This window comes from Schistocerca piceifrons, chromosome 4 (assembly GCF_021461385.2).
Source record: "Schistocerca piceifrons isolate TAMUIC-IGC-003096 chromosome 4, iqSchPice1.1, whole genome shotgun sequence".
Lineage (NCBI taxonomy): Eukaryota > Metazoa > Arthropoda > Insecta > Orthoptera > Acrididae > Schistocerca > Schistocerca piceifrons.
The window spans coordinates 370,530,813-370,558,231 of record NC_060141.1 but is presented as its reverse complement, the minus strand read 5'-3'; the positions used below and the strand labels follow the sequence as shown (position 1 = coordinate 370,558,231).

The 27,419-nt window shown below is 46.4% G+C and overlaps 1 protein-coding gene across 1 annotated transcript in view; it reads left to right on the top strand.

The window, feature by feature from the left end:
* Positions 1-27,419, top strand: part of LOC124795850 (serine/arginine repetitive matrix protein 1-like) — a 90,758-nt gene that overhangs the window by 33,932 nt on the left and 29,407 nt on the right. The window contains exon 3 of the mRNA XM_047259931.1: positions 12,806-13,324. Within this exon, the coding sequence (XP_047115887.1) occupies positions 12,806-13,324 (519 nt within the window). The remainder of the gene's footprint in view (positions 1-12,805; positions 13,325-27,419) is intronic.

The following is a 27,419-nucleotide window of genomic DNA, read 5'->3' as shown; positions in this document are numbered from 1 at the left end:
CAGCAGCATAGTACGCCACTCTTCAGCCTTAAGTGGTACAATCATATGACAAAGAGGCGACATAGACAATACAATGAAAATGGCGGGCAAAAAAAGTAGAGACAAAAAACAATAAACATGAAGCCGTTCACGCTGGACGATAAAAACACTAACACTTGTTGACACGGCGCACAGAACACGGAGGACGACGACGGCACATGTGAACAGTGGAGTTGTAACTGCGAAAGAACGCGAAACACAAAACGAAGCACACACACGAGACACTGATGGCGATGATCTCCGGCGCGGTGCCAGTGCTGGAAACCTCCGGCACATATACGCCCCTGTACCGTTCGCGGCGCATTCGCTGCCCACCACAGGTGGTCTTGTAGTACCGCTGACTGTTCTTGTAGTACCGCCCGCAGCGGCAACGATGTATCGCACTCAAAGATTATCCTCAAAAACTCGGATCGGCCGTCCCAAAGAATGTTGTGTTTTGATGGGAGTTGATACAGGATTCCACGTCCTTCTATGAGAGAAATACGCGTCTCTATTAACCAATAAGTCTGCCAGTACAGGGTGTTTCCGTAAGAGGTTGCAAAACTTTAGCAAAAGATAGAGGATGCTCCACTGAACAATTTGAGGCACGGAACCTCGGGTCGTACAAGCCAGCTTAAGGAGATAATAGGAATAAAATCACATTACTGTGTACTTCGTTACAATAGTTACAGTTAACTGGAAATACCACCCTAGACACAATGAACGTGCCATTTTTACTTCAGTGCAAGCATGACATCGGCGAACACGACTCTGACGGACCTTGACAAATATCCCTCGTGTCTCTCGAATCACATCGCCAGCGGCTACAATCCTGGCAACTAATTCCATCTCCGTATCCACTGGGGACTTCCTAGTAATCAGGCTCATCCTCCTTGTTTCCTTGCAAGAAATGAAGAGTGCACATGTAAATAAACAACACAGTACGACTAAACTTGTAAGCATGTCAGTTGTAAATAAGCTGGAAAACAGTAATGCTAGACAAAGCAGGACGAGTTTACTTCCATATCTCCTTTAGGTGGTTTCTCCGACCCCAGGATCCCTACCTCAAATTGTTCAGTGGAGCATTCTGTATGTCCTGTTACATTTTTGCACGCTCTTATGGAAACACCCAGTATAATTTGAATTGCTTCCTTATAAACAATGCCCCAAAACGCGGACGTACCGGCAGCTATCAGGGTCTCGTCAAATTTCATCCCGTTTCCTTCGTTTAAACAATGTTCCACTACCGCCGATTTTTCAGTTTGTTGTAGCCAGATGTGACGGTGATGTTCCACGCAACTGTACTGAACTGTACGAATCGACCGTCCGATGTAAGTCTTTCCTCAGTGGAACGGATTTGAGTCGCAGATCATCCTTGATAGTGTCGAGTATTGCCCTAATCTTGACAGGTGGACGGAACACACTCGCACAAAGTGACCATTAGACCTGGTAATCACTGATCCCGATAAGCTGTAGGTATGTCGTAGAGGGACCCGTCCTGAGTATCACGCTGTAGGCTTTTCACGCGACGGCCGTCCATGTTTCCAAGGAAATTGATTTTGAATTTTTGTGAGTATATCCTATATTCGTAACGCTAATAATGTTTCGATCGAGCGAGCGTAGCGCAAGATTCACTGTTGCTACGGCGGTATGGGTTCAAACCTTGTCCGTATACTTCTCTTTTTTTAATTTCACCGTACAGAGTATCATTAAATAATATATATCAAAAATGGTTGAAATGACTCTAAGCACTATGGGACGTAACACCTGAGCTCATCAGTACCGTAGACTTAGAACTATTTAAACCTAACTAACCTAAGGACATCACACACATCCATGCCCGAGGCAGGATTCGAACCTTGCGCCCGCAGCAGCAGCGCGGCTCCAGACTGAAGCGCCTAGAGCCGCTCGGCCACAGCCGCCGGCAAATATATATCATGTAAAATTATTTAAAAAATTGTCATTTCCGTCGTAGTAACTTCATTATTAAGTCAATCAATACAGCACACATTCTTTATAAGTGTACTCCGTTTGTGGTTGGTAGTCATAATTCAAAATATGTGTACAACTCCAAGGAGTTCGCAACGATGGACGAAGTATTAGCAACTGCAGAAAGATTCCAGTTACAAACTAAAGCACTCGTCCTTAATTTTGACTTCGATTGTGTAATTAATTCTGATTAAACTGGCTGTCAGTACCAACTGACGCACAATGGATTCGTTGTGGAACAAGCTCGGAGACTTTGCCTGCGCGGGAAAAATATTTGAACAAAATTACGCACTGCTTCACAGCACAGTAAGCTACAGCGGTGTCAGGGAAGATATTCCCTTACTTTTTCTTATGCATGCAAGAACCATCTGGAAGATTTGGTCGGACTGTTCAAAAAAGAGTTGACTAATTGACTAACAAACTAAAAAATGTAATTTCGACCAGCACGAAATCAGGGAGGTTCACGAAAGTTCTTTATGTACAGTTTTTACAGAGAGTGTACCTGTTTAGTGAACTTGCATTCACAGGAATGATCAAATACACGTGGTTCGCAACGAACTTTTTGAATTTAAACGATTTTTTTTCGGTATCTATTCTGAAGAATCCGTGTGCCTACAATGCAATAGCTTCCATAAAACGTGCATGGTGCTCCATGAATTTGTGTTACAGTTGGTTATACGAGAAATATCACCCGGAATTCTGTTCGAGCTCAATAAGTGATGCAAGCGATAGTGAATAAGGTGATTCTGTAACCTATTCTTTAACAAACGGAGTACACATTAGAAAAACGTTTTCTGTAATGATCGTTATTAATGAAATTATTACGGCGGAAAATGACTTCCGTAGTTTTGATTAATTTTGCATGTCATATATTCTGTATGATGAGATGATAAGTTCTAGGCGGGGTGTGAACACGTAACGGCAGAATGGTACCCTTTAACTTTAGCACTTGCGCTACGCCGAAACAAGTCTAAAGCTACAGGTATAGCAGGCATGCATTAGATTTCAACACTGAAAAGCCACTACCCTGGTACTCAGGACAGGTCCCTCTACAACATACATAAAGATAATCAAAATCTGTGATCTGATGGTCCCCTTGTCAGTGTCAAGTCCTTAAAATTCTTCAAATCTTCAAGGATATGCCCCTGGCATAAGGAATAAAGCCCACAGACCTATTCTCCTCTTCATGCATCTCCAGGAGTGGTCCAGGATCCGTAGCTCGACAAGTCTTCTTCTTGGAGTATATATTTTCCTTAAACACAGACGCCGAGTGTGCAGGTACCAGTGTAAGACAATCTGCGTCGGAACAGCGTACGCTGTGTGTACCCGAGTCCTAAGACTTCGCTGCGTAGGTGTGGTGGATGGAAACTCTTTGCCTGGAAATATCGATCCGTATGCCTCAGTTTTCTTTTAACACTATGTCCCAGAGTACCAGTGTGGTTTTTTTGTAAATCATTACGTACAAAAATGTAAGCTTCCCGTAATTTTTAACTTCCATGATAAATTTAATGCTTGGGATGAAGACACTTGAAGTTGTTCAAAGACCGGTTAAGAGTATCGCTTTCATGGAACCAGACAAAATAGGTGTTATCAAAGTACTTGCAGGAGCACATTGGTTGCAAAACTAAACTCCTTGTTGTCCAATCCAAGAAGTAATCCACGAATCGGTCGTCGTGTGTTGACATGCAGCCGTTTATCGCCCATAGCTGCCAATTTATTCACAGAGGACTTAAGGATAGGATACAGAGGAATTCATCCGCGTCCGAGAATGAGAGTTCGCGCAACGCCACCTAAGCGTCGTGGAGACGAGAAAGAAATGTTTCAGATTTTATAAATCAATCATTTTCTCATTAAATGAGGCAACGGCCTTGCCGCAGTGGATACACCGGTTCCCGTCAGAGCACCGCAGTTATGCGCTGTCGGGCGTGGCCGGCACTTGGATAGGTGACCATCCGGGCCGCCATGCGCTGTTGCCATTTTTCGGGGTGCACTCAGCCTCGTGATGCCAATTGAGGAGCTATTCGACCGAATAGTAGCGGCTCCGGTCAAAGAAATCCATCATAACCGACCGGGAGAGCGGTGTGCTGACCACACGCCCCTCCTATCCGCATACTCAGCTGAGGCTGACACGGCGGTCGGATGGTCCCGATGGGCCACTTGTGGCCTGAAGACGGAGTGCTTTCATTAAGTGGCGTTCCTGTTTGAACACCTAGTAGCTATTATAGAGCGACGTGGGAACAGGTCGTAAAAAGATGTGTGCAAACGTAAGGTGACCAACTCTCCTGTATTTCCAGGGCTCTCTTATATTATAGAAATTTTTTAAAATCGTCCTGGATACCTTATTGATCGCCTGTTTCTTCCGTATACTTCGTCAATTATCACTGTTATAAACGTGTATCACGCGATAATTACGAGATTTATTCAATAAGTAATGCAACACTTTTTTTTCTTGGACAGTTTTGCTTAAAACGACCGGGAGAGCGGTGTGCTGACCACACGCCCACGGAATTTACTGTGGGAGATCGTGAAATATTCCCGCTTCAGTCTACATCTACATCTACATCTACATTGATACTCCGCAAGCCACCCAACGGTGTGTGGCGGAGGGCACTTTACGTGCCACTGTCATTACCTCCCTTTCCTGTTCCAGTCGCGTATGGTTCGCGGGAAGAACGACTGTCTGAAAGCCTCCGTGCGCGCTCTAATCTCTCTAATTTTACATTCGTGATCTCCTCGGGAAGTATAAGTAGGGGGAAGCAATATATTCGATACCTCATCCAGAAACGCACCCTCTCGAAACCTGGCGAGCAAGCTACACCGCGATGCAGAGCGCCTCTCTTGCAGAGTCTGCCACTTGAGTTTATTAAACATCTCCGTAACGCTATCACGGTTACCAAATAACCCAGTGACGAAACGCGCCGCTCTTCTTTGGATCTTCTCTATCTCCTCCGTCAACCCGACCTGGTACGGATCCCACACTGATGAGCAATACTCAAGTATAGGTCGAACGAGTGTTTTGTAAGCCACCTCCTTTGTTGATGGACTACATTTTCTAAGCACTCTCCCAATGAATCTCAACCTGGTACCCGCCTTACCAACAATTAGTTTTATATGATCATTCCACTTCAAATCGTTCCGTACGCATACTCCCAGATATTTTACAGAAGTAACTGCTACCAGTGTTTGTTCCGCTATCATATAATCATACAATAAAGGATCCTTCTTTCTATGTATTCGCAATACATTACATTTGTCTATGTTAAGGGTCAGTTGCCACTCCCTGCACCAAGTGCCTATCCGCTGCAGATCTTCCTGTATTTCGCTACAATTTTCTAATGCAGCAACTTCTCTGTATACTACAGCATCATCCGCGAAAAGCCGCATGGAACTTCCGACACTATCTACTAAGTCATTTATATATATTGTGAGAAGCAATGGTCCCATAACACTCCCCTGTGGCACGCCAGAGGTTACTTTAACGTCTGTAGACGTCTCTCCATTGATAACAACATGCTGTGTTCTGTTTGCTAAAAACTCTTCAATCCAGCCACACAGCTGGTCTGATATTCCGTAGGCTCTTACTTTGTTTATCAGGCGACAGTGCGGAACTGTATCGAACGCCTTCCGGAAGTCAAGAAAAATAGCATCTACCTGGGAGCCTGTATCTAATATTTTCTGGGTCTCATGAACAAATAAGGCGAGTTGGGTCTCACACGATCGCTGTTTCCGGAATCCATGTTGATTCCTACATAGTAGATTCTGGGTTTCCAGAAATGACATGATACGCGAGCAAAAAACATGTTCTAAAATTCTACAAGAGATCGACGTAAGAGATATAGGTCTATAGTTTTGCGCATCTGCTCGACGACCCTTCTTGAAGACTGGGACTATCTCTGCTCTTTTCCAATCATTTGGAACCCTCCGTTCCTCTAGAGACTTGCGGTACACGGCTGTTAGAAGGGGGGCAAGTTCTTTCGCGTACTCTGTGTAGAATCGAATTGGTATCCCGTCAGGTCCAGTGGACTTTCCTCTATTGAGTGATTCCAGTTGCTTTTCTATTCCTTGGACACTTATTTCGATGTCAGCCATTTTTTCGTTTGTGCGAGGATTTAGAGAAGGAACTGCAGTGCGGTCTTCCTCTGTGAAACAGCTTTGGAAAAAGGTGTTTAGTATTTCAGCTTTACGCGAGTCATCCTCTGTTTCAATGCCATCATCATCCCGTAGTGTCTGGATATGCTGTTTCGAGCCACTTACTGATTTAACGTAAGACCAGAACTTCCTAGGATTTTCTGTCAAGTCGGTACATAGAATTTTACTTTCGAATTCAATGAACGCTTCACGCATAGCCCTCCTTACGCTAACTTTGATATCGTTTAGCTTCTGTTTGTCTGAGAGGTTTTGGCTGCGTTTAAACTTGGAGTGGAGCTCTCTTTGCTTTCGCAGTAGTTTCCTAACTTTGTTGTTGTACCACGGTGGGTTTTTCCCGTCCCTCACAGTTTTACTCGGCACGTACCTGTCTAAAACGCATTTTACGATTGCCTTGAACTTTTTCCATAAACACTCAACATTGTCAGTGTCGGAACAGAAATTTTCGTTTTGATCTGTTAGGTAGTCTGAAATCTGCCTTCTATTACTCTTGCTAAACAGATAAACCTTCCTCCCTTTTTTTATATTCCTATTAACTTCCATATTCAGGGATGCTGCAACGGCCTTATGATCACTGATTCCCTGCTCTGTACATACAGATTCGAAAAGTTCGGGTCTGTTTGTTATCAGTAGGTCCAATATGTTATCTCCACGAGTCGGTTCTCTGTTTAATTGCTCGAGGTAATTTTCGGATAGTGCACTCAGTATAATGTCACTCGATGCTCTGTCCCTACCACCCGTCCTAAACATCTGAGTGTCCCAGTCTATATCTGGTAAATTGAAATCTCCACCTAAGACTATAACATGCTGAGAAAATTTATGTGAAATGTATTCCAAATTTTCTCTCAGTTGTTCTGCCACTAATGCTGCTGAGTCGGGAGGTCGGTAAAAGGAGCCAATTATTAACCTAGTTCGGTTGTTTAGTGTGACCTCCACCCATAATAATTCACAGGAACTATCCACTTCTACTTCACTACAGGATAAACTACTACTAACAGCGATGAACACTCCACCACCGGTTGCATGCAATCTATCCTTTCTAAACACCGTCTGTACCTTTGTAAAAATTTCGGCAGAATTTATCTCTGGCTTAAGCCAGCTTTCTGTACCTATAACGATTTCAGCTTCGGTGCTTTCTATCAGCGCTTGAAGTTCCGGTACTTTACCAACGCAGCTTCGACAGTTGACAATTAGAATACCGATTGCTGCTTGTTCCCCGCATGTCCTGACTTTGCCCCGCACCCGTTGAGGCTGTTGCCCTTTCTGTACTTGCCCAAGGCCATCTAACCTAAAAAACCGCCCAGCCCACGCCACACAACCCCTGCTACCCGTGTAGCCGCTTGTTGCGTGTAGTGGACTCCTGACCTATCCAGCGGAACCCGAAACCCCACCACCCTATGGCGCAAGTCGAGGAATCTGCAGCCCACACGGTCGCAGAACCGTCTCAGCCTCTGATTCAGACCCTCCACTCGGCTCTGTACCAAAGGTCCGCAGTCAGTCCTGTCGACGATGCTGCAGATGGTGAGCTATGCTTTCACCCCGCTAGCGAGACTGGCAGTCTTCACCAAATCAGATAGCCGCCGGAAGCCAGAGAGGATTTCCTCCGATCCATAGCGACACACATCATTGGTGCCGACATGAGCGACCACCTGCAGATGGGTGCACCCTGTACCCTTCATGGCATCCGGAAGGACCCTTTCCACATCTGGAATGACTCCCCCCGGTATGCACACGGAGTGCACATTGGTTTTCTTCCCCTCTCTTGCTGCCATTTCCCTAAGGGGCCCCATTACGCGCCTGACGTTGGAGCTCCCAACTACCAGTAAGCCCACCCTCTGCAACTGCCCGGATCTTGCAGACTGAGGGGCAACCTCTGGAACAGGACAAGCAGCCATGTCAGGCCGAAGATCAGTATCAGCCTGAGACAGAGCCTGAAACCGGTTCGTCAGACAAACTGGAGAGGCTTTCCGTTCAGCCCTCCGGAATGTCTTCCGCCCCCTGCCACACCCTGAAACGACCTCCCACTCTACCACAGGTGAGGGATCAGCCTCAATGCGGGCAGTATCCCGGGCAACCACAGTCGTAGTCCGATCAGGGGATGCGTGGGACGAGCTGGCCGTCCCCGACAAACCCCCATCCCGACCCCCACAGTGATGCCCATTGGCAACAGCCTCAAGCTGTGTGACCGAAGCCAACACTGCCTGAAGCTGGGAGCGAAGGGATGCCATCTCAGCCTGCATCCGAACACAGCAGTTGCAGTCCCTATCCATGCTAAAAACTGTTTTGCTAAGAACGTCTGAACTAATCTACAGAGAGCGCAAACAAATCGACAAAATTTAAACGGTTATTAAAATACAAGATTGCCTAGTAAATGCAGTAATGCTGCTACTTGCGCACTGCTGACACTGCTCGGCGGCGGAAGGAGACTAAGCGAAATTACACTATTCAGGTACTAAAACACGATGCTACACTCTCAAATACTATAATACAGTTTCATGAATTTCCGATAGGTGGCAGTGCCACACGTAGCATCCAACACGACGTGTATAATGGATGTGCGTTCCAAGAAGAGATCTGTCATTGTGTTTATTTTGGTGTAAAATCAGAGCATTGCTGATATTCATAGGTACTTGTAGGCATCTACGGTGACCTGACAGTGAACAAAAGCGCTGTGAATCGTTGCACGAGGCGACTGTCATCATCGCAACAATCTCGCTCTTACCTGTCGGATCTCCCGTGTGCCGGCCGGCCGCACACAGCTCTGACTTTTGCAGTTTTGGAAGGTGTAGACACTCTCATTCGGGGCGATCGACGGATCACAATCAAAGGTCTCGCTGCTCAAGTGGACGTCTCTGTTGGCAATGCTCACATACTAATCTACCAGTTAGGGTACCTCAAGATGTGTGCCTACTGGGTTCGGCCCTGCCTAACAGAAGACTTCCACCCGTTTGGTCCATTGAAGGTTGCAGCCCTCGAGAAGCAGTAGGTGGATTAATGATGCAGCAAGACGTTGTCTCTGAGGTCGACCAGTAGAGGGGTACCATGCGGGAATGCAGGTCCTTCCAGTAAGGTGGCGTAAGGCCGTCACATTAATCAGAGAGTGTATTGGAAAATACTGTTCTTAGTATTAAGAAAACAGTCTTAATCACGTTTTTTATTTAATTAGTGCCCACCTGTTTCAGCCCATCGCAGGGGCCATCTTCAGGGCGAACATGTGAACGACTGCTGGTGACGTCACGTATCCCAAGGTGTGGCAGAAGGCTGTCAGTCTTAAGACTGTTTTCTTAATACTAAGTTAATTTATACTGATCGCTGTTACTCCATAACCATGTTGTCCAAATATCTAAATACTGTTCTGTAGCCAAAGGATTGGGAAATAACATGGTGCATTAGAATCCTGAATAAAACTAACCTACTTTCAGGAAAAAAAAATACTGCATTACTCATTGAATGCCTCTCGTATCGACAGTTCAAATACTCTGACCATCAGTTGCCGAAGAGTCTTTGTATAAGAATCGATACCATTGTCGACATGGTATTTTTTTCTGTTGGTACTTCTTCGGAAAGTATATGGTGTGGCTAGAGGGAATACGGGGAGTGGAGAAAGAATGACATAGCCTACACTTATACTTTCAGGGAAAAAAAATACTGCATTACTCATTGAATGCCTCTCGTATCGACAGTTCAAATACTCTGACCATCAGTTGCCGAAGAGTCTTTGTATAAGAATCGATACCATTGTCGACATGGTATTTTTTTCTGTTGGTACTTCTTCGGAAAGAATATGGTGTGGCTAGAGGGAATACGGGGAGTGGAGAAAGAATGACATAGCCTACACTTATAGATGGGTCGTGAGAAAGGGAATATTTATTTGTTTATCGGTCAGTACTGGCAAACCACGGATGCGCTTGCCTCATATCATTCAGCGGCTATGGCAAAACAACACACGGAAGTAACGGCGACTCGAGAAATCGGCTACAGAGACGTTCGCGTTTAACCATCGCAATACCAAGGTGATGAGGGGAGCAGGCGGGGGGGGGGGGGGGGGGAGATGGCTCTTGATCCACACCTTTTGAAAATACTGTAATCTAGTCAGTTAATTTATATTTTAAAATTTTGAAAAAAAATTGTTTGTAATCAATTCTTCGACCTGATACCACAAATATTTATTACCTTCACTTAAACTTAAGTGAAACGCAAGTCTTAATAGTAAATGTCTCTTTCCACAATGAATGCGATGTTTAATATTTTCAGGTGCAGGAGCTCGCTTAAAACATCAGTATCTCTTTGCTCTTAAAGTACCCCAGCTTGGCAGTACACGTTATTGAAAATGCGTTGATATTGCTAAAAGTCTGCTAAAAGATGTTTTCAGGACATGAGTCGTGGTTACATATTAGTACCTATTTAAAACTCTTGTTGTTAATGTCAAGAAGAATAAACAATTTTTTTAAAACTTTTTGCGGATGGGCATAAAGTACCCCCGTCCCCCGCACACCTTAGTAAGGCGCGTTATGAAAAATGCGTTGGTATTGATAGAGTTAAACACTCGTTTTTCAATTTCTTGACACGACACAACAACATTTCGCAACGCTTCGAAAGAGCTACTACTGATAAAAGATCGCTTAAGTTGGTAGCAATCGAAAACAGAGAACTGTCCACACGAAATGTTGTCAACATGTGTCTTCAATAGCTTTTAAGGTGAATCAATTTTCTTCATGTGCTCTTGCAATGAAAATGAAGTTACCGCAAGATATGGTACCGTATCACACAACAGAGTAACAGTAAACAAGGTATGCCAGTTTTTTATACGAGGTGCGTTCAACAAGTAATGCAACAGTTTTTTCTGAAAGCAGGTTGATTTTATTTAGGACTCCAATACATGATATTATTCCCCACTGTTTTGGGTACAAAACCCCGTTCTTCGACACAGTTTCCGTTCAGTGCCACGGCCTTATGCACCTTGCTGGGAGGGCCTATACGCCCACATAGTACCAGTCTGCCGGCCGCTGTGGCCGAGCGGTTCTAGGCGCTTCAGTCTGGAACCGCGCTGTTGGTACGGTCGCAAGTTCGAATCCTGCCTCGGGCGTGGATGTTTGTGATGTTCTTAGGTTAGTTAGGTTTAAGTAGTTCTAAGTCTAGGGGACTGATGACTTCAGATGTTAAGTCCCATTAGTGTTTAGAGCCATTTGAAGTACTAGTCTACCGGTCGACGTCAGAGCCAATGTCGTCTGTATCAGTAACCTCTCCATTATCCACGTACTGCACATACTGCTTCCTACGGAGAGCATCCTTTATTGGCCCAAATAGATGGAAGTCGGAAGGTGCGAGAGCCGACCTGTTGAGTGGATGAGGAAGGACAATCCAATGAAGTTTTGCGAGCTCCCTCTCGGGCGCGCAGAGTTGCGAGAGGCTTGTGTTGTCATGGAGAAGGACAAGTTCTTTTGCATTGTTGTGGCGACGAACACGCTGAAGTTTGTTCGATTTCTTGAGGGTAGCACAGTAGACCGCAGAGGTGATGGCTGCACCAGGAGGAAGGACGTAAAACAGAAGAACCCCTCCAGGGTCCCAGAAGACCGTCGCCATGACTTCATCGGCTGAGGATGTTGTTTTACGCTTTTTCTTGGATTGTAGTTTTGTTTCAGTTAGAATTGATGAAGCCATGTTTCAGCGCCTGTGACAATTTTCAGCAAACAATTGTCACGATCAGCCTCATAACGCGAGAGCAATTCCGCACAAATGATCTTTAGTTCCTCATTACGGTCTTCCGTTAGGCTGCGAGGAACCAAACAGGCACACTTCTTTGAGTACACCAACTGGTGGACGAATGTGACAGCACTATCAACAGACAGGTCCAGTTGAGCAGCGAAGTGTTTGATCGTGATCCGTGGATCACCTCGAATGAGAGCGTCTGCGCCTTCCAAAACTGCAGTCCGCAGCTCGTGGTCTCGTGGTCGCGTTCTCGCTTCCCGAGCACGCGGTCCCGGGTTCGATTCCCGGCGGGGGCAGGGATTCTGACCTGCCGCGAGATGACTGGGTGTTTGTGTTGTCCTCAACATTTCATCATCATTCCTGAAAGTGGCGAGTTTGGACTGAGCAAAGGTTGGGAATTTGTACGGGCGCTGATAACCGCGCAGTTGAGCGCCCCACAAACCAAACATCATCATCATCCAAAATTGCAGGAGTCAGAGCTGTGTGCGGCTGGCTGGCACTAGGGAAATCGGACAGGTATGCGCGACATTGTTGCGATGATGGCAGACGACTCGCACAACAACTCAACGTGCTTTTGTTTCCTGCCAGAAGTCTGTAGATGTTCAGCAAGCGCTTATGAATATCCGTTGCTTGGGTCTTCCGCTGAAAGGAACACGCTGACAGCTCTCTTCTTGTAACGAGCCTTTGTTAGAGACGCCATTTTGAAGGCTATGTAAAGCGCCGCCAACTACTGGAACTTAACGAACTTACGGACTGAACCGGGAATATTCCACGACGTCCCACAACAAATTCTGTATTTTTTAAAGTGAAATTGGCCGAGAAGAAAAAAATGTGTTGCATTACTTATTGAACGCTCCTTGTAGTTGTGTAGCTGAAACTTTTTACTTCCAGGTCTCCCTTAAACCTCCTTTAAAACCGTGTCACGCTCTCGAACGGAACGCAGGTGCTGGACGCACGCCAGAAGGAGATCGCAGCGCGCAGCCTGGGCCTGTGTGGTCGCCCGACCACCGCAGCGGCTCGTCGCGCCAGCTTCCGCAGCACCGGCCACCAGGCGCGCGTCCTCGACGCCGACGCCGCTGGAGACGCCGACGCGCCGCCCTGCACGCCGCCCAAGACGCCACAGGCTCCGCCTCAGCAGCAGCCGCAGCCCCAGCTGCAGCCGCCGCCGCCTAAGCCCAAGCCACAGCTGCAGACACAGGGGCAGCCCAAGCCGCAGGCACAGGCCTCTCAAAAGCCACTGCCGGTGCCGACGCCGCCCCCACAGCAGCGGCCGCCACCCAAGCAGGCCCTGGCGCGCTCGCTGTCCGCCCCCTCCAACAGAGCGCAGCTGCAGCCTCGGCCCCCGCCTGCCCAGCCGCCAGCGCCAACCTACACGGCTCAACCGCCCCCACCGCCGCAGCCGAGGGGCATACTTGTCAGGAGGCCGCCCCACCACGGCAGCAGCGTCGATGTCAGCTCCAAGGCAAGTTCTTATCATATTCAATGTTGCTTAGACGTTGACTTTTATTTAACAGATCTTATCCAGAAAAAAGTACACTCTAAGACAAAGAAAGCGATGCACCACAAAGGAATTATGCGAATGGGACAAAAATCGGTAGTTTGTAATGTACACGCACAGAGAAACATATGACTACAGTGCCAGGAAAATCGACTGATTTATTCAAGAGACAGAGCTTCACAAATTGGTCCACCTCTAGCCCTTCTGCAAGTTGTTATTCGGCTTGGCATTGATTGATAGAGTTGTTGGATCTCCTCCTGAGGGATATTGTCCAAAGTCTGCCCAATTAGTTTGTTGGATCGTCAAAATCATTATTTGGTTGGAGGGCCCTGTTCATAATGCGCCAAACGTTCTCAGTTGAGGACACATCCGACGACCTTTCTGGTCATTGTAAGGTCTGACAAGGACAAAGACAAGCAGTAGAAACTCTCTCCATTGAGCTTGCAGGCAGTATCTTGCTGAAATATAAGCCCAGGATGGCTAGTCATGAAGGGCCACAAAACAGGGCTGTGAATAGCGTCGACGTAGCGCTGTACTGTAAGGGTGCCACTGATGACAACCAAAGGGATCATGCTATGAAATAAATGGACACCCTAGACCGGCACTCCTGGTTGTTGGGCCGTATGTTCACTAATACTCAGGCTGGTATCCCACTGCTGTCAGGGGCGTCTCCAGACAGGTCTTTTCTGGTCATCGGGCTCAGTTGGAAGCGGGACTCATCACTGAAGACAACTCTACTCCAACCAATGAGATTCAAGGAAGAATGTGACCGACACCACTGCAAACGGACTAGTTGGTGTATGGAGGTCAAAGGTACTTGGCGCAAAGGCACCGTGAGCTCACTCCGCTTCCTGTGAGCCGCCTATTAATGATCCTTGTCCTCACTGAAGCATCTGTTGTACGTCAGATCGGTGATAACGATGAATCCGGGCTCTGAGTGCCTCTCTTGCGATTGGTCGGTCTTCTCGTTCTGTCGTCCCTCTAAGCCGACTGCTTTCTTCTTAACTCTGTGTTTGGCCACGGTTCACCCACTCCTGCCAACATCTTCGATCTGTGGCATCACTCCTGTTCAAATGTTGAGCGATTCACCGAATACTCCGACCGGCTTCTTTGAGCCCAGCTTCACGTCCTCTCTGAAATGCTGGTGTCTGTGTATATTGTTCACGCGCCTGTCTGCGAGGCGTACTTACTCTCCAACTGAGTACACGGAATGAAATTCTCAAAGATTTTATTCCATGCTATCGATATGTTCCCTGTTTGATGTCCCTGTTAGCTGCGTGGTGAAACTGTTCTGCGGTGTCACACATTCATCCATCGGCGGCCAATTTTTACACTTTTGAGTTTTCCGTCGATTCCTGTGTGAGTATCAGTTTATAACCAATTTGCATAAGTCCTTCGTGGTAAGCCGTTCTTTTGTTTTGGAGTGTATGTAGGTAATGCGAAATTGATCACTAGACGTCACGAGCAGCGGACCCACCATTGTAGAAGGAGGCGGGCAATATTGTATTCCCAGTAGAGAAGCAGTAATAGAATAATGGATCGGTCAGGATAGACTCTGTGACTATGAACGTGGACTAATCATTGGATGTCAACTGAGTAAAAAGTCCATAACGAACCGTTCAACCCTTCTAAAGCTGCCCAGGCGACTATTGGGGATGTGTTTGTGAACATGTACTGATGGAAAAGGACAATCGAGTGTTGCTGGAGTGGTTATAAAAATCGCGTGAAATCTGCAGAAAGAATCACTCCAGAGTTCTAAAATGATACCAGCAGACCAGCTACCACAATGACTGTTGATAAGTAGTTAAAAGGAACGGACTACAGTGGTCGTGCAGCTCCTCATAACGCACACGGTGGTCAATGGTAAGCAAATCTTGAGGTTGTGTAAAGAGCGACGCACTGGACAGTGGACGACTAGAAAGAAGTGATACAGACTGATGAAACACGCAGTCCGCTGCAAGCTTTGGGTTTGGAGAATGCAGGAAGAATGTTACTTACTATTATGTATAGTGCCAACAATGAAGTTTGAAGGAGGTGGGGTTACGGTATAGGGGTGTTTATCGCGATTAGGGTGTGGTCAGCTTAAAAGAATGCCAAATACAGAAGAACATGAACGCATTTTGCACCATTGTGTGCTGCGTACTGTAGAGGACCATTTCGGAGGCGTTAACTGTTTGTATCAGCATGACAGTACACCTTATCATAAAGCAGCAACTGTGAGGCAATGATTTATGCACATTAACATTTCTGAAATTGACTGGCCTTTTCAGCGTCCCGATCTGAACCCAATGATGCGCCTTTGGGATGACTTAGAGGGTCGACTTCACCGTGGACCACAGCTTCCAACATCACTACCTTCTTTAATTTCAGCTCTTGAAGAAAAATGGGTTGCCATTCCTCTATAGACATTCAGACATATTATTGAAATCGTCGCCAGAGAAAGTCGAAGGGAGTACACACTCCATATAATAATTTTGAAACGATAGTGTTTATCAGTGGCTACACGATCTCCCCAAGTTTCGATTCGTGCCGTGCCGTGACGAAATTGTAGAGCGAACCACTATGGGACAGGCGTGTCGTGAAGACAAATAATGTGCTCCGTATTCTCGCATCTAATTAGATCGAATTGGTTCGCGCCTGCTGATAAGCAACTCATTCTACAGAATTCCGAAACGGGTTGCTGTCACGCCCTCCCTGGCATTTCATATCTGCGAGTGCAGTTAGTTTCATACGTATTAATGTTTGCCTCGTCACCAAAGGTGTGCATATTGAGCACATGCAATGTGAGTTACAAACATGGAGAGATGCCGTATCCTCTGATACGTACTCTTTTTTTCTCTGTGTCTCATAGTTTTCACACAGTCGTCTTCTGAAACCCCAGAGGTACGTGTGAAGACTTTGGGTTTAGCGGCCAGTAATTGGAATGAGTCATAACCTTCAAATATCGGGGAGTTTCTCTCTAAGGAAATTTAACGAGGGAAATCTGAATAATAATGAGGATGTGTAATTATCGCGTGAAAGAGAGCGCTTACTACACCAATTCTTGAGAACTGTCCCTCAGTCTGGGATCCTTACCAAGTTGAATTAAAGGAACAGATACGAAAAATTTAAAGAATAGCTTTGTCACAAATTTGTTTGGTCATTGTGAGAGAGTCTCTCAAATGTTCTACACACAGCAATGCAGGTGTTACAAGAGAGACGACACGCACTGCGGAGAGCCTTACTTAAAAAGTTCCGAGAGCTCATGTTCCAACATGACGCAAGACACGTATTACTTCTTTCGAGTTACACCCCATGTTAAGACGACGACTCTAAAACGAGGGAAGTTCAAGTCTACACGGAGGGATACGAGCGTCTTCCCTCCAGTGTATCATCTTTGACTGGAATGGGAGGGAGAATATGAATCTGGCGCAGTATCTATCCTCCGCCACACACCGCATATTGCCTTGTAGCGTATGATGTACTATTACAAAAGTCGTGATTGGTTTCAGGTACCTACGCTATCTTCCGAAAGCTACAGTGCTTGAAAGTTGTGAAGAGACAATATTGGACAGGAATAATTACAGGTAGTGGTGGACGACATTAAACACAGTACGTACGGTACGTAATAGAATGGCCTTTGTGACGAACCAATGATAAAACCCTCTCCGTGGAGGGAACAAGCCGTCCTCACGTTGTAGATGACACGGATAGTGGTTGTTACCGTGGAGAATGTCTGACATCGTCATCTGGCTTACCCCATAATGGCAGGCCACATGCCTGATGATGATGATACGATGGCCACCATCCACAATTCCTGGTCTAGTCGTTAGAATTACTGCCTCTAAACCACGAGGTCCCAAGTTAGATTCTTGAATTGGTTAGAGATTTTCTTCGCTGGGGGGATGGATCTTTGTGTTATACTGATCACTTCATTTCACCTTCATCGAAGTGCAAGTCGACGAAGTGTCGTCGAATCGAAAGATTTGCAGTAGGTGGACGAATGTCCCCAGATGGGGTCTTTCGGATAATAGTTGCAAATGATCATCTCATCTTACTAGGTCCGCTGTCAAACATCTTTTACCTCAACCTTCAAGCGTCCACCATTGCCTGTGATTATTCCTGTCAAGCAATGTGTCTATTCCTTAGCAATTGTCAAGCAGTGTAGCTTTCGGAAGATAGCGTAGGTACGTGGAACCAATCACGACTTGTGTAACATACATCATTCGCTGCAAGCCAATATCCGGTGTGTGGCGGAGGATAGGCGCTGCGCCAGATTCAATTTCCCCTTCCTAGTCCATTCAAGGGTGGGATGCAAGAAGAAAGACGTCCGTAACCCTAGGCGTAGGCTCGAATTTCCCTCATTTTAGTCGTGGTCTTAACGTGGGACATAACTTGAAGGAAATAATACGTTTCTTGGATAACATTGGAATGTGAGCTCTCGGATTTTTACAAGTAAGACTCTCCGCGATTTGCTTCGTCTCTCCTGTAACGCCTGCCACGGCAGTGTGTTCAGCATTTGAGAGACTTAACACAATGACCGAACAAAGTTGTCACGAAGCTATTCTTTAAACCTTTCCTATCTGTTACTTTAATTAATCTTGGTAAGAATCCCAGAATGAGGGCCAATTCTCAAGAGTTGGTGTTGTAAGCGTTCTCTTTCATGCATTATTTGCACATCCTCGCGATTATTCAGAATCCCGTCTTTAAATTTCTCCAGAGAGAAATTCCTCAATATTTGAAGGTTATGACTCATTCCAATTACTGACCGCTAATTACAAAGTCAAGCAATATCGGATCTTTGCCTCTACTTATATGAACTGCATTACATTTATTTATGTTCAGAACAAATTTTTGCTACAGACGCTGGTCATCTGCAAGTTCCTCTGAATTCCGCAACAAATTTATAATCACATTTATTTTTTAGTGCTTATATGTTTTTTCTTTTAATCCTTTATCTACATCTTCAAACAGACCGTACGTTGCACGTAAAGTACTATGTACGAGGATAACATAAAATACATGGTTCTTCATAAGTACCTCTGGGGTTTCAGGAGACAACTGTGTGGAAACTATAAGATATAGAGAAAACAAGTACGCATCGGAGGATCGTTTCCGGCAGTTTGTCTCGATGTAGCAAATCACCCTGCAGAAAATGTCATAGCGCTCGGCTTTAGGAACATGTCTAGTGCTGTGCCATTTGAAGAAATTTTGTTATTATTACTATTTGCTAAGGTCACTTTCGGCAAATGATGATGGAAGTAATTAATTGCAAGAACCCAGTTATACTTATTGGCGGAAGAGGCAGCTCAATGACTGAACACGGTCCAGTGAGATTAATGTAGTCACATGTAGTCACATGTATGTTCGAAACGGGCAATAATCACTCACAGACGGCAGGCCGAAGCACTGGCAGTGGAAGGCATCCCCTGAGTTGTACGGGGGGCGCGGAAAACAGTGCAGTCGTTGTCGGAATGCGGAAGGGGAGCGATTTAGCTGACGTCCAAAAGGGCACGGTGATTGGCTTCCGGGCCAAGGGTGAAAGCATTTCCGAAACGGCTAAGTTTGTAAACTGTAAGCGTGCCGCCATTGTTAAAGAGTACCGTGCATGACAAAATGGCGCTATCCTTTATCGGCGGTGAGGCAACTATAATGCACCGAGCGGCTTGGCGCAGTGGTTAGCGCACTGGACTCGCAGTCGGGAGGGCGACGGTTCAATCCCGTCTCCGGCCATCCTGATTTAGGTTTTCTGTGATTTCCCTAAATCGCTCCGGGCAAATGCTGGCATGGTTCCTTTGAAAGGGCACGGCCGACTTCCTTCCCCGTCCTTCCCTAATCCGATGAGAGCGATGACCTCGCTGTTTGGTCTCTTCCCTCAAACAACCCAACCCAATCCAACGCAGCAGCTATAATGCATCAGGGGCCATAGATGACAAGGGTGAACTACGGCTGTAGAGATGTGTGCGGGCGAGAAGACGTGCAGCTGTTGAGCAACACCGCCCAGAAGAACCGAGGGGCTACCGTCTCCTCAACGACCTTTCAGGGAACGTTGCTGCATATGGGCCTCTACGGCAGACGCCTGGAACATGCACTCATGCTGACTGCTGTTCATCGGCAAAGAAGGTTGGAATTTGCACGTTAATACGGCAATTGGACACCCACTCAGTAACGACAAGTGGCCTCTTCGGATATCAGATGGCCATTGGCATGCTCGGTGAGGAACGTTTTAAAGCAAACACCCTGCGACAGTTGCCGGAAGGGTCTAGGCTCGCAGACGGAACGTTATGGTGTGGGGGATGTTTTCGTGGCATTCCGTGTGTGATTTCGTCATTCTGGAAGGCGCAATGGAACAACACATGTATGTATCAACCCTTGGGGACCATGTCCACACCTACATGCTGTTTCTTTTTCCTCAGTAGCAAAATGCAACGTGCCACATAGCTTGCAGGGTATGTGCGTGGTTCGAAGGGCACCAGGATGAGTGTACCATACTCGCCTGGCCTCCAGACTCGGCCGATTTAAACCCAATCGATGATCTTGGGACAACCTTGAGTGGGCTGTTGGCGCCATGGATCCTCAGGCGGAAAACCTAGTACAGCTGGCCACAGCACTGGAGTCGGCGTGGCTCCCCATCCCTGTCGGAACCCTCCACAACCTCACTGGCTCTCTTCCTGCACGTCTCGAGGAGTAAGTAGGTGCGTTGAGCGCACTTGGCATCTTTCTATTACGTAACCTTTTTGGGAGTTAATTAAATGAACTATATTATATTATATCAACTTTTTATAAGGTAAAACATCTTCTAAGATTATTTTATCTTATAAAAAAGTTTATATAATGTAATTAATTCGTAAAAAAAGGTTATGCAATACAAACATTCCAAGTGGGCTCAACGTACCCTCTTAACTACTGCCTCGCAGCTGTCCGTGCTGTAAAGGGCGGTTATTCGGTTTTTGGTAGGTGGTTACGTTAATGTGACTGGGTAGGATTGGGTGTCAGCTACCTTAAGCGTATTGCCCGGAAAGCGAACTACACAACCGACACTTGGCGGGAATCAACTTTATCGCGTGATTAGGTACAGACATACTCTAGTTAAAGTAGTGTGCGTTGTTACTTGTCAGTTCAAGCGTGCTGTTGCAAAATTGCATTTATTGGCAATGAGGAGCAGAAAGCAGTGACTGTGCAGACGGAAGTGCAAGGGAAATTTTGAAGTTGAGCAACTCGATAGTATACGAATTACGGCAAGAGGAACGTGCTGCTGAAATGAATTGAACTGTTTACCCGAAAGAAAAAGCAACGAAATGCACACAGTATACGAGGGTAATCCCAAAATTAATGTCTCCTATTTTTTTATAAGTACAGAACTCTATTTGTGTGGCAGTTGGTCACACTGTTATGAAGAGTGCTTCACGCGCTGTGTGTAAACATGCGCACGCCGCGCTCAGGCGCTGTCTTGGCTTGGCAGCCGTTGAGAATGGAGCTTCCGTTCGATGTTACCGCCAAGTGCGAATTGCACGCAGTTATTCAGTTTTTGAACGCAAAGGGCACTGCGCCGATTGAAATCCACCGCCAATTGACGGAAGTGTATGGTGAGTCGTCCATGGATGTCAAAAATGTTCCTAAGTGGTGTAGAGAGTTTGCGGCTGGTCGGACCAAAATTCACAACGAAGAAAGGAGCGGGAGACCATCAATTTCCTAGGAGACAGTGTTGAAGGTTGAGCAAAGCATTCGTGAAGATCGGCAGATCACCCTGGATGACCTCTGCACGTTGCTTTCTGAGGTTTCCCGAAGCACCGCTCTCACAATTTTGCGCAATATGGGTGCCACGCATGCTAACTGAAGACCACATGCGGCAACGAGTTGATGCTTCCCGCGCATTTTTCATCGCCTTGCAGCCGAATAGGAGAACTTTCTGGACTGGTTAAAAGAACATTTGGCCGGAAAGTTATTCAGCTCCGACGACGAGGTGAAAGAAGAGGTTCATAACGTTCTGAACAGCATGGCGGCGAGGTTGCATGACATGGGCATACAAAAATCCATCGACAGAAATGGTAATTATGTCGAAAAATAGCTAAATGTTGAAGCTGTAGGTCGTGCGGTAGCGTTCTCGCTTCCCGCGCCCGAAATGATGTAAATCATTGTAGAAATAACCAGGTCTATGTGCTTATAAAAAATAGGCCTTACTTTTGGGATTAGGCTCGTATATGTCACTGACAATGTGGATAAATGTGTAATTTGGCAGCAATTTCTGTAGTATTACGAACAAAAAAGAAACTACCAACTTTGTGAAAACTTCACATCTTAAGTCTCATAGAACTGGAATTCGAAGCTAGCAAAGTAACTCTGGCGAGGGGGAGAGCGTGGGGACTCAGATGGGGACTGTCGTATGGAATGAGTGATGACGGGGTTTCTGTACTCCGCCCTAAAACCATTAATGCTGGTGGGCCTTTGTTCAAGACATCCTCGGCAGACGGACGAGATGAATATCCTTACGATCTATTAAACTGTCAACAGTCTCTGAAAAGCGCAATAGCTTAGTGTGTAAGGGCACGAGCAAGCACGATCAAGGACGTTGGTTGAATTCTGTTCGAAAGTGGATTTTGTTTTCCTTCTCTCTACTTTCACTTTTAGTAATAGCTGATATAAGCCTTTATTACATCGGCTGTTACTGTCTGCCACGGCAGCTGCTTGGTCAGCGCAGTAGATTGCTAACCGACGGGGTCCGGGTTCGATTTCCGATATGTCGGAGATTTTCTTCGCTTGGGGACTTGATGTCATATTGATCTTGCGTTCGTATCGTCGTTACTGACACGAAAAGTCGCCTCAAACACACTCTCGTATCGTCTTTCCACTACTGAAATGGCTAGCTGGGCGAGAACCGAAAGCGAATAAATTATTACAAAGACGCCGCTATTACATTTTTGCAAACATCCTTCCTTCGTTCCCCCTGTTGTCTCGCGAGTATGGCGAGAACTGTGGCTCTGCGATCGCTTCATTCTTGCAGATTCTTTCGCTCTTACTGAAGCATACAGGGATGTAAGAATAGTCGTGACGTACTGTTAGTACAAAAGATCAGTACACGATCTTGATGCACTCACAAAGCGAAATGACCGATTGTGAAGATCAGATGGCCTTTAACGAAGCCGTGTTTAGTGACACTGTGGAGTGTGAAAGACGAAAATTAATTGGTGCAAAGTACGCAATTGCAAATATGCTCCGTTAGACAAGGAGTGATATCTGGAAAAGTTTCACGCTGTAGTCCATGCTTCACACGAAAAACATACAATTTTGGTTCCATGCGAACAAAATGGTTGTATTCTTGTTTATTCCACCTCCACACTGAACAAAAACATATGTTGCATCAAACCAAACGAAAACTGGGCACAGACCAACGTCACTGTCGCAAGAAAGCATGCTATTTCTACATTCATTTGGTCATGGCAACTTGTATTTATTGGCTAATAGCGAGTTGTGAGCTCATCATTCATTTCTGTAACTTATTTCAACGAGTAACCACCATTTAGAGATTCCACTTCATCCTCACGTCACATTTTCTGGTATATCTTTACAGATCCGGTAACGACTAAAGCGTGTATATGCCAACGTAATTGTTAGACATTCTCTGAACAGATATTAAATATTTAAATAAATTTGCGGCTGTCTTCGAAAAAGTTTTATGTATATAAATGTGTTTGTAAACACGACAATACCCACCGCTAACCGATCAGTTGTTACATGGTATGCATCAATCGTTATGCCCAATCGTTGCTTCCGTCATTTAAGCAGATCGCACCTTTTGTGAGATTTCAACTTGCACTCGAGAATGGCTATAAAGCCGAAATCATGATCCTGCGAAATAAATGGAGAGTAATCTACGGTTTAATGGCGAAAATTTCTTTCAAAACGGTTGCGTTTGTAGCGGAAATGCCGCGAGTCCGCGGCTATGCTTGCAAACTCGTGTACTCGCTCTCCCTGAGCGATGCGAGTCCACCTGTAGCCTACAACAGACTGTGGTGACGAGTGGACTGTAGCGGGGACTCGCGAGTCGAGTCAAGGGCACACGGGGCGGCGAGTTCGAAGATGACGTCACAGGACTCGCTGGCGAGTTAAAGCAAGTGTATCGAGCTCAGCTCTGTGTACTAAATTTCACACAGTGTTCACCCCAAATGACCTACAATTTTTAACATCGACACTGACTGCCAAGAAAAAGGCAACACTTCAATTTCTTACGGAAACAGAAATTTGTTTTAAATTTATGACACTTTTATGACACTAATCCACTATTTTATGATGGAATGTTGTGGTGCGATCTCATCTAAGCGTCCAAGAATGAAAAAAGAGAGACGATTACAAACAAATTTAACAAATTAAGCCTGAGATGCAACTGTTTTGTTGGCGAAGAGTTCTCGGGCTTCCAGCCGGGTGGCGATGTCTTCAAACTGCGACGTTTCGACGAGTGACATACTCATCATCTTCTGGCGAAGTGCCGAGACTTTGTGGATGCCGGTCCCTTTATACCTGCGGTGTGCCCCCCACCACCTGGACGCGGGAGGCTTGGTCCAGCGGAGCCGGTGGGCGGGGTGGAGGGGGAAGCGGGTGCGCCGTTCGTGTCTCCGTCAGAGCATTCTGATCGCGTCTCGTGAGCTGGACGGTTCTTGTTGCGTTCCTAGCGTACTGCGGCTAATGCTGGATTCCAGGCCGCGCTCAGTTGATAGCCTTCGTCCCTGTTCACAAGATTCTCGTGGACCCGTATTTCTATTGATTCTTTAATGGCGCTATCCCAATAGCTCCCGGCTCGGCACAGCACCCTGGTGTTTTCGAAATCAAAGGTGTGGTTTTCTTTGATGCTATGTTCAGCTATAGCAGATTTCTCTATTTGTCCAAGTCGAACATGCCTGATGTGTTCCTCGCACCTTTTAGAGATGCAGCGCTGCGTTTGACCAATGTACTGCACACCACATTCGCAGGCAATGCTGTATATACCAGGTGTGTTTAGTTTGAGTGGGTCTTTAGCTGAGCCCAGCAGCTCTTTCGTCTTCGGCGGTGGCCTCTCGCGGCCACGTGGTGGGGGGCACACCGCAGGTATAAAGGGACCGGCATCCGCAAAGTCTCGGCGCAATGCTGATTACCCGCAGGCTCGGAAGGCGCGAACCTCCTCAACGTCCCCCCCTCCACCTTCACCTAAATGGAATCCAACTCCCCTGGCGCAGAACCGCCAAGTGCCTTGGCGTAACCTTGGACTCTCGTCTTACGTGGAAACCCCACATAGACGAGGTCCACAGGAAGGTCTGCGCCAGAATGTCCATCCTATACCCTATCCTGAACACAAACAGCTACCTTCCCTGCCCAGTAGCAGTAAATGTTTACCAGGCCCTGATCCGGCCAGTAATGGAGTATGCGTGCCCCGTCTGGGGATACGCGGCAAAGCAGCACCTGGACAAACTCCAGAGGCTGCAGAACCGCGCCCTCAGAAGGGCACTGCACCTACCTCTTGGATTCCCCACAGACGACTTGCACGCCGCAGCCGAAATCCCACTCCTGAGAGAGCGTTTCCAGGATCTGGCCAGGGCCTTCTATGAGGGTTCTCCCAGATCCGGAAACGCGCTCATCCACTCCCTAGGTCGGTACGACATGTCCCGCGATAAGCATAAGCGCCCTATGACGATCTTCGACGATTAAGTCGAAGAGAAAATCCCAATACCCAATCCCTAATCCAGTTCCTTCCCATATAACACCAATCTTTTCGCCTACCTCAGGCAAGTACTAGACTCACTCACAACAAACATAACAAGTCACAGACACCAAAAAACTATAGAAAAATCACACACACACGTTCACAGGGGAGTAAAAGCCGAAAGGCTACAAACTCCCCCACACACACTTCCCCAAAGAGGGGAAAGTAACAGATGTGAGCAGCAGCAGCAGCAAAGTCTCGGCACTTCGCCAGAAGATGATGAGTATGTCACTCGTCGAAACGTCGCAGTTTGAAGACATCGCCACCCGGCTGGAAGCCCGAGAACTCTTCGCCAGCTGTATACGCCGGGAAAGCATACATTCATATTAACTGTTTTGTTGTTATACCCTTCACACTTTACTTCACAGACCTCGCAGACGATATCGGAGACCTCTGTTCGCATTCTCAAAAGCGTGTATTGCCACCTCTTGCACCAAAGACGGCATACAAACTTGCAGGCACGCTCTACATTAATGCGGTAGTGTCCTGTTGATGAATCATATCCCATCCTACCAGGAGGGTGTTCCATAGGTCCTGTAGGGTCTCTGGATAATGCTGACGGGCTCTTCTCTCCAGTCGATCCCAAAAGTCCTCAATAGAATTAAAATCAGAGCTTGGAGCAGGCCAACACATAGCATGAATCCCTGTTTAATCCAAGAACTCTTGCACAATTCTCGCAACATGTTGGCGAGCATTGTCGTTCATTAGTGTAAAATCATCACCAATAAATGTCCGCCCCCGTAGCTGAGTGGTCAGCGCGGAAGAATGTCAATCCTAAGGGCCTGAGTTCGATTCCCGGTTGGGTCGGAGATTTTCTCCGCTCAGGGACTGGGTGTTGTGTTGTCCTAATCATCATCATTTCATCCCCATCGACTCGCAAGTCGCCGAAGTGGCTTCAGATCGAAAGACTTGCACCCGGCGAACGGTCTACCCGACGGAAGCCCTAGTCACACGACATTTTCATTTATCACCAATATATGAAGCAAAAACCACAACATGCTCCAGAAAGATTTCCTCCACATACCGATGTGCGGTAAGGCTACCATGCTCCGCGAAGAAAAATCCGTCCTTGCAGCTATATTGATTCCTACTCGCACCATTAGAAAACCATCCTGAAAAGGCGTCCTGTATGAGAATGTCCAACGTGAATACCTTTCCCCTGGCCTCTTCCAGACCCTCTCTCCTCTGTCAGGTGATCGGACATCAAATCGCGACTGATCGGTGAACAACACTTGATCCCATTGTTGTACTGTCCAGCCAAGATGTTGCCTTGTGGAACGTAGTCGAGTTACGCAGTGCTCTCTGGCGAGTTCCAGACCTGTAACAGGTATTCTGAATTGAAGATTAGCTTCTTACAGTCTTCTTCGAACGGGTCTCTCACTGACATTGACCCCTTGAACCTGGGGACTCGTTTTCATGCTTCAATAGCGATGATATTAGGCTCAAATGGTTCAAATGGCTCTGAGCACTATGGGACTCAACTTCTGAGGTCATTAGTCCCCTAGAACCTAGAACTACTTAAACCTAACTAACCTAAGGACATCACACACATCCATGCCCAAGGCAGGATTCGAACCTGCGACCGTAGCGGCCTCGCGGTTCCAGACTGCAGCGCCTAGAACCGCACGGCCACTTCGGCCGGCGATGATGTTAGGGCTGCAGAGAGGCTGAAGTGGTAAGAAGTGGTCATCTCTCTTCGATTTTCCTCTTCTCGGGCCTGTTCCTGGTCTCCTTGCAAATCCTCCAGTTTCCCTGTACCTCCGTACGGTTCTGGAAATCGTGAAATGAGTAGTCGTCATACTTCGGCAACGTAATGCATGCTGCAGACAGCTTCCACCAAAGCAACAGCTTTTGCAGCTTGTTCAGGGCTTAACGGCGTGTTTACTGCAGAAACCTGATTTTGACAATCACAGAAAGACCATACAAACACGTGTGATTGAAAGGAGAACAACTGAGGATACAACAATAAGCGCTACAAGAGCGGGAAAATATTATTCGCCTCACGTTCAGTGATGTGTTTTCCAGTTGCGTGAGAAACAAAAGTGGAGGCTAGTGCAATAAACTAACAGCATTTCATAGTTTACTCGCAAAGCAATGCCAATAACATATTCCTTCTCAAAAAATTGGTTGACGCGCTTGATTAAATAGATAATTACACAATGATTACACATTATTTATTTGGTGTTGCGTTTTTCGCACCGGTCAGTGTATTTTAGTTCCGCGCACAACAACTAAAATTTCGTTCGTATGCGTTATCAATAAACACAAAAGTTTATATCTTCATGCATGTTCTGAAGTTCTTCGATTAGTCCTTACAGTAGACACAGATGAATGATTACAGATATGTAA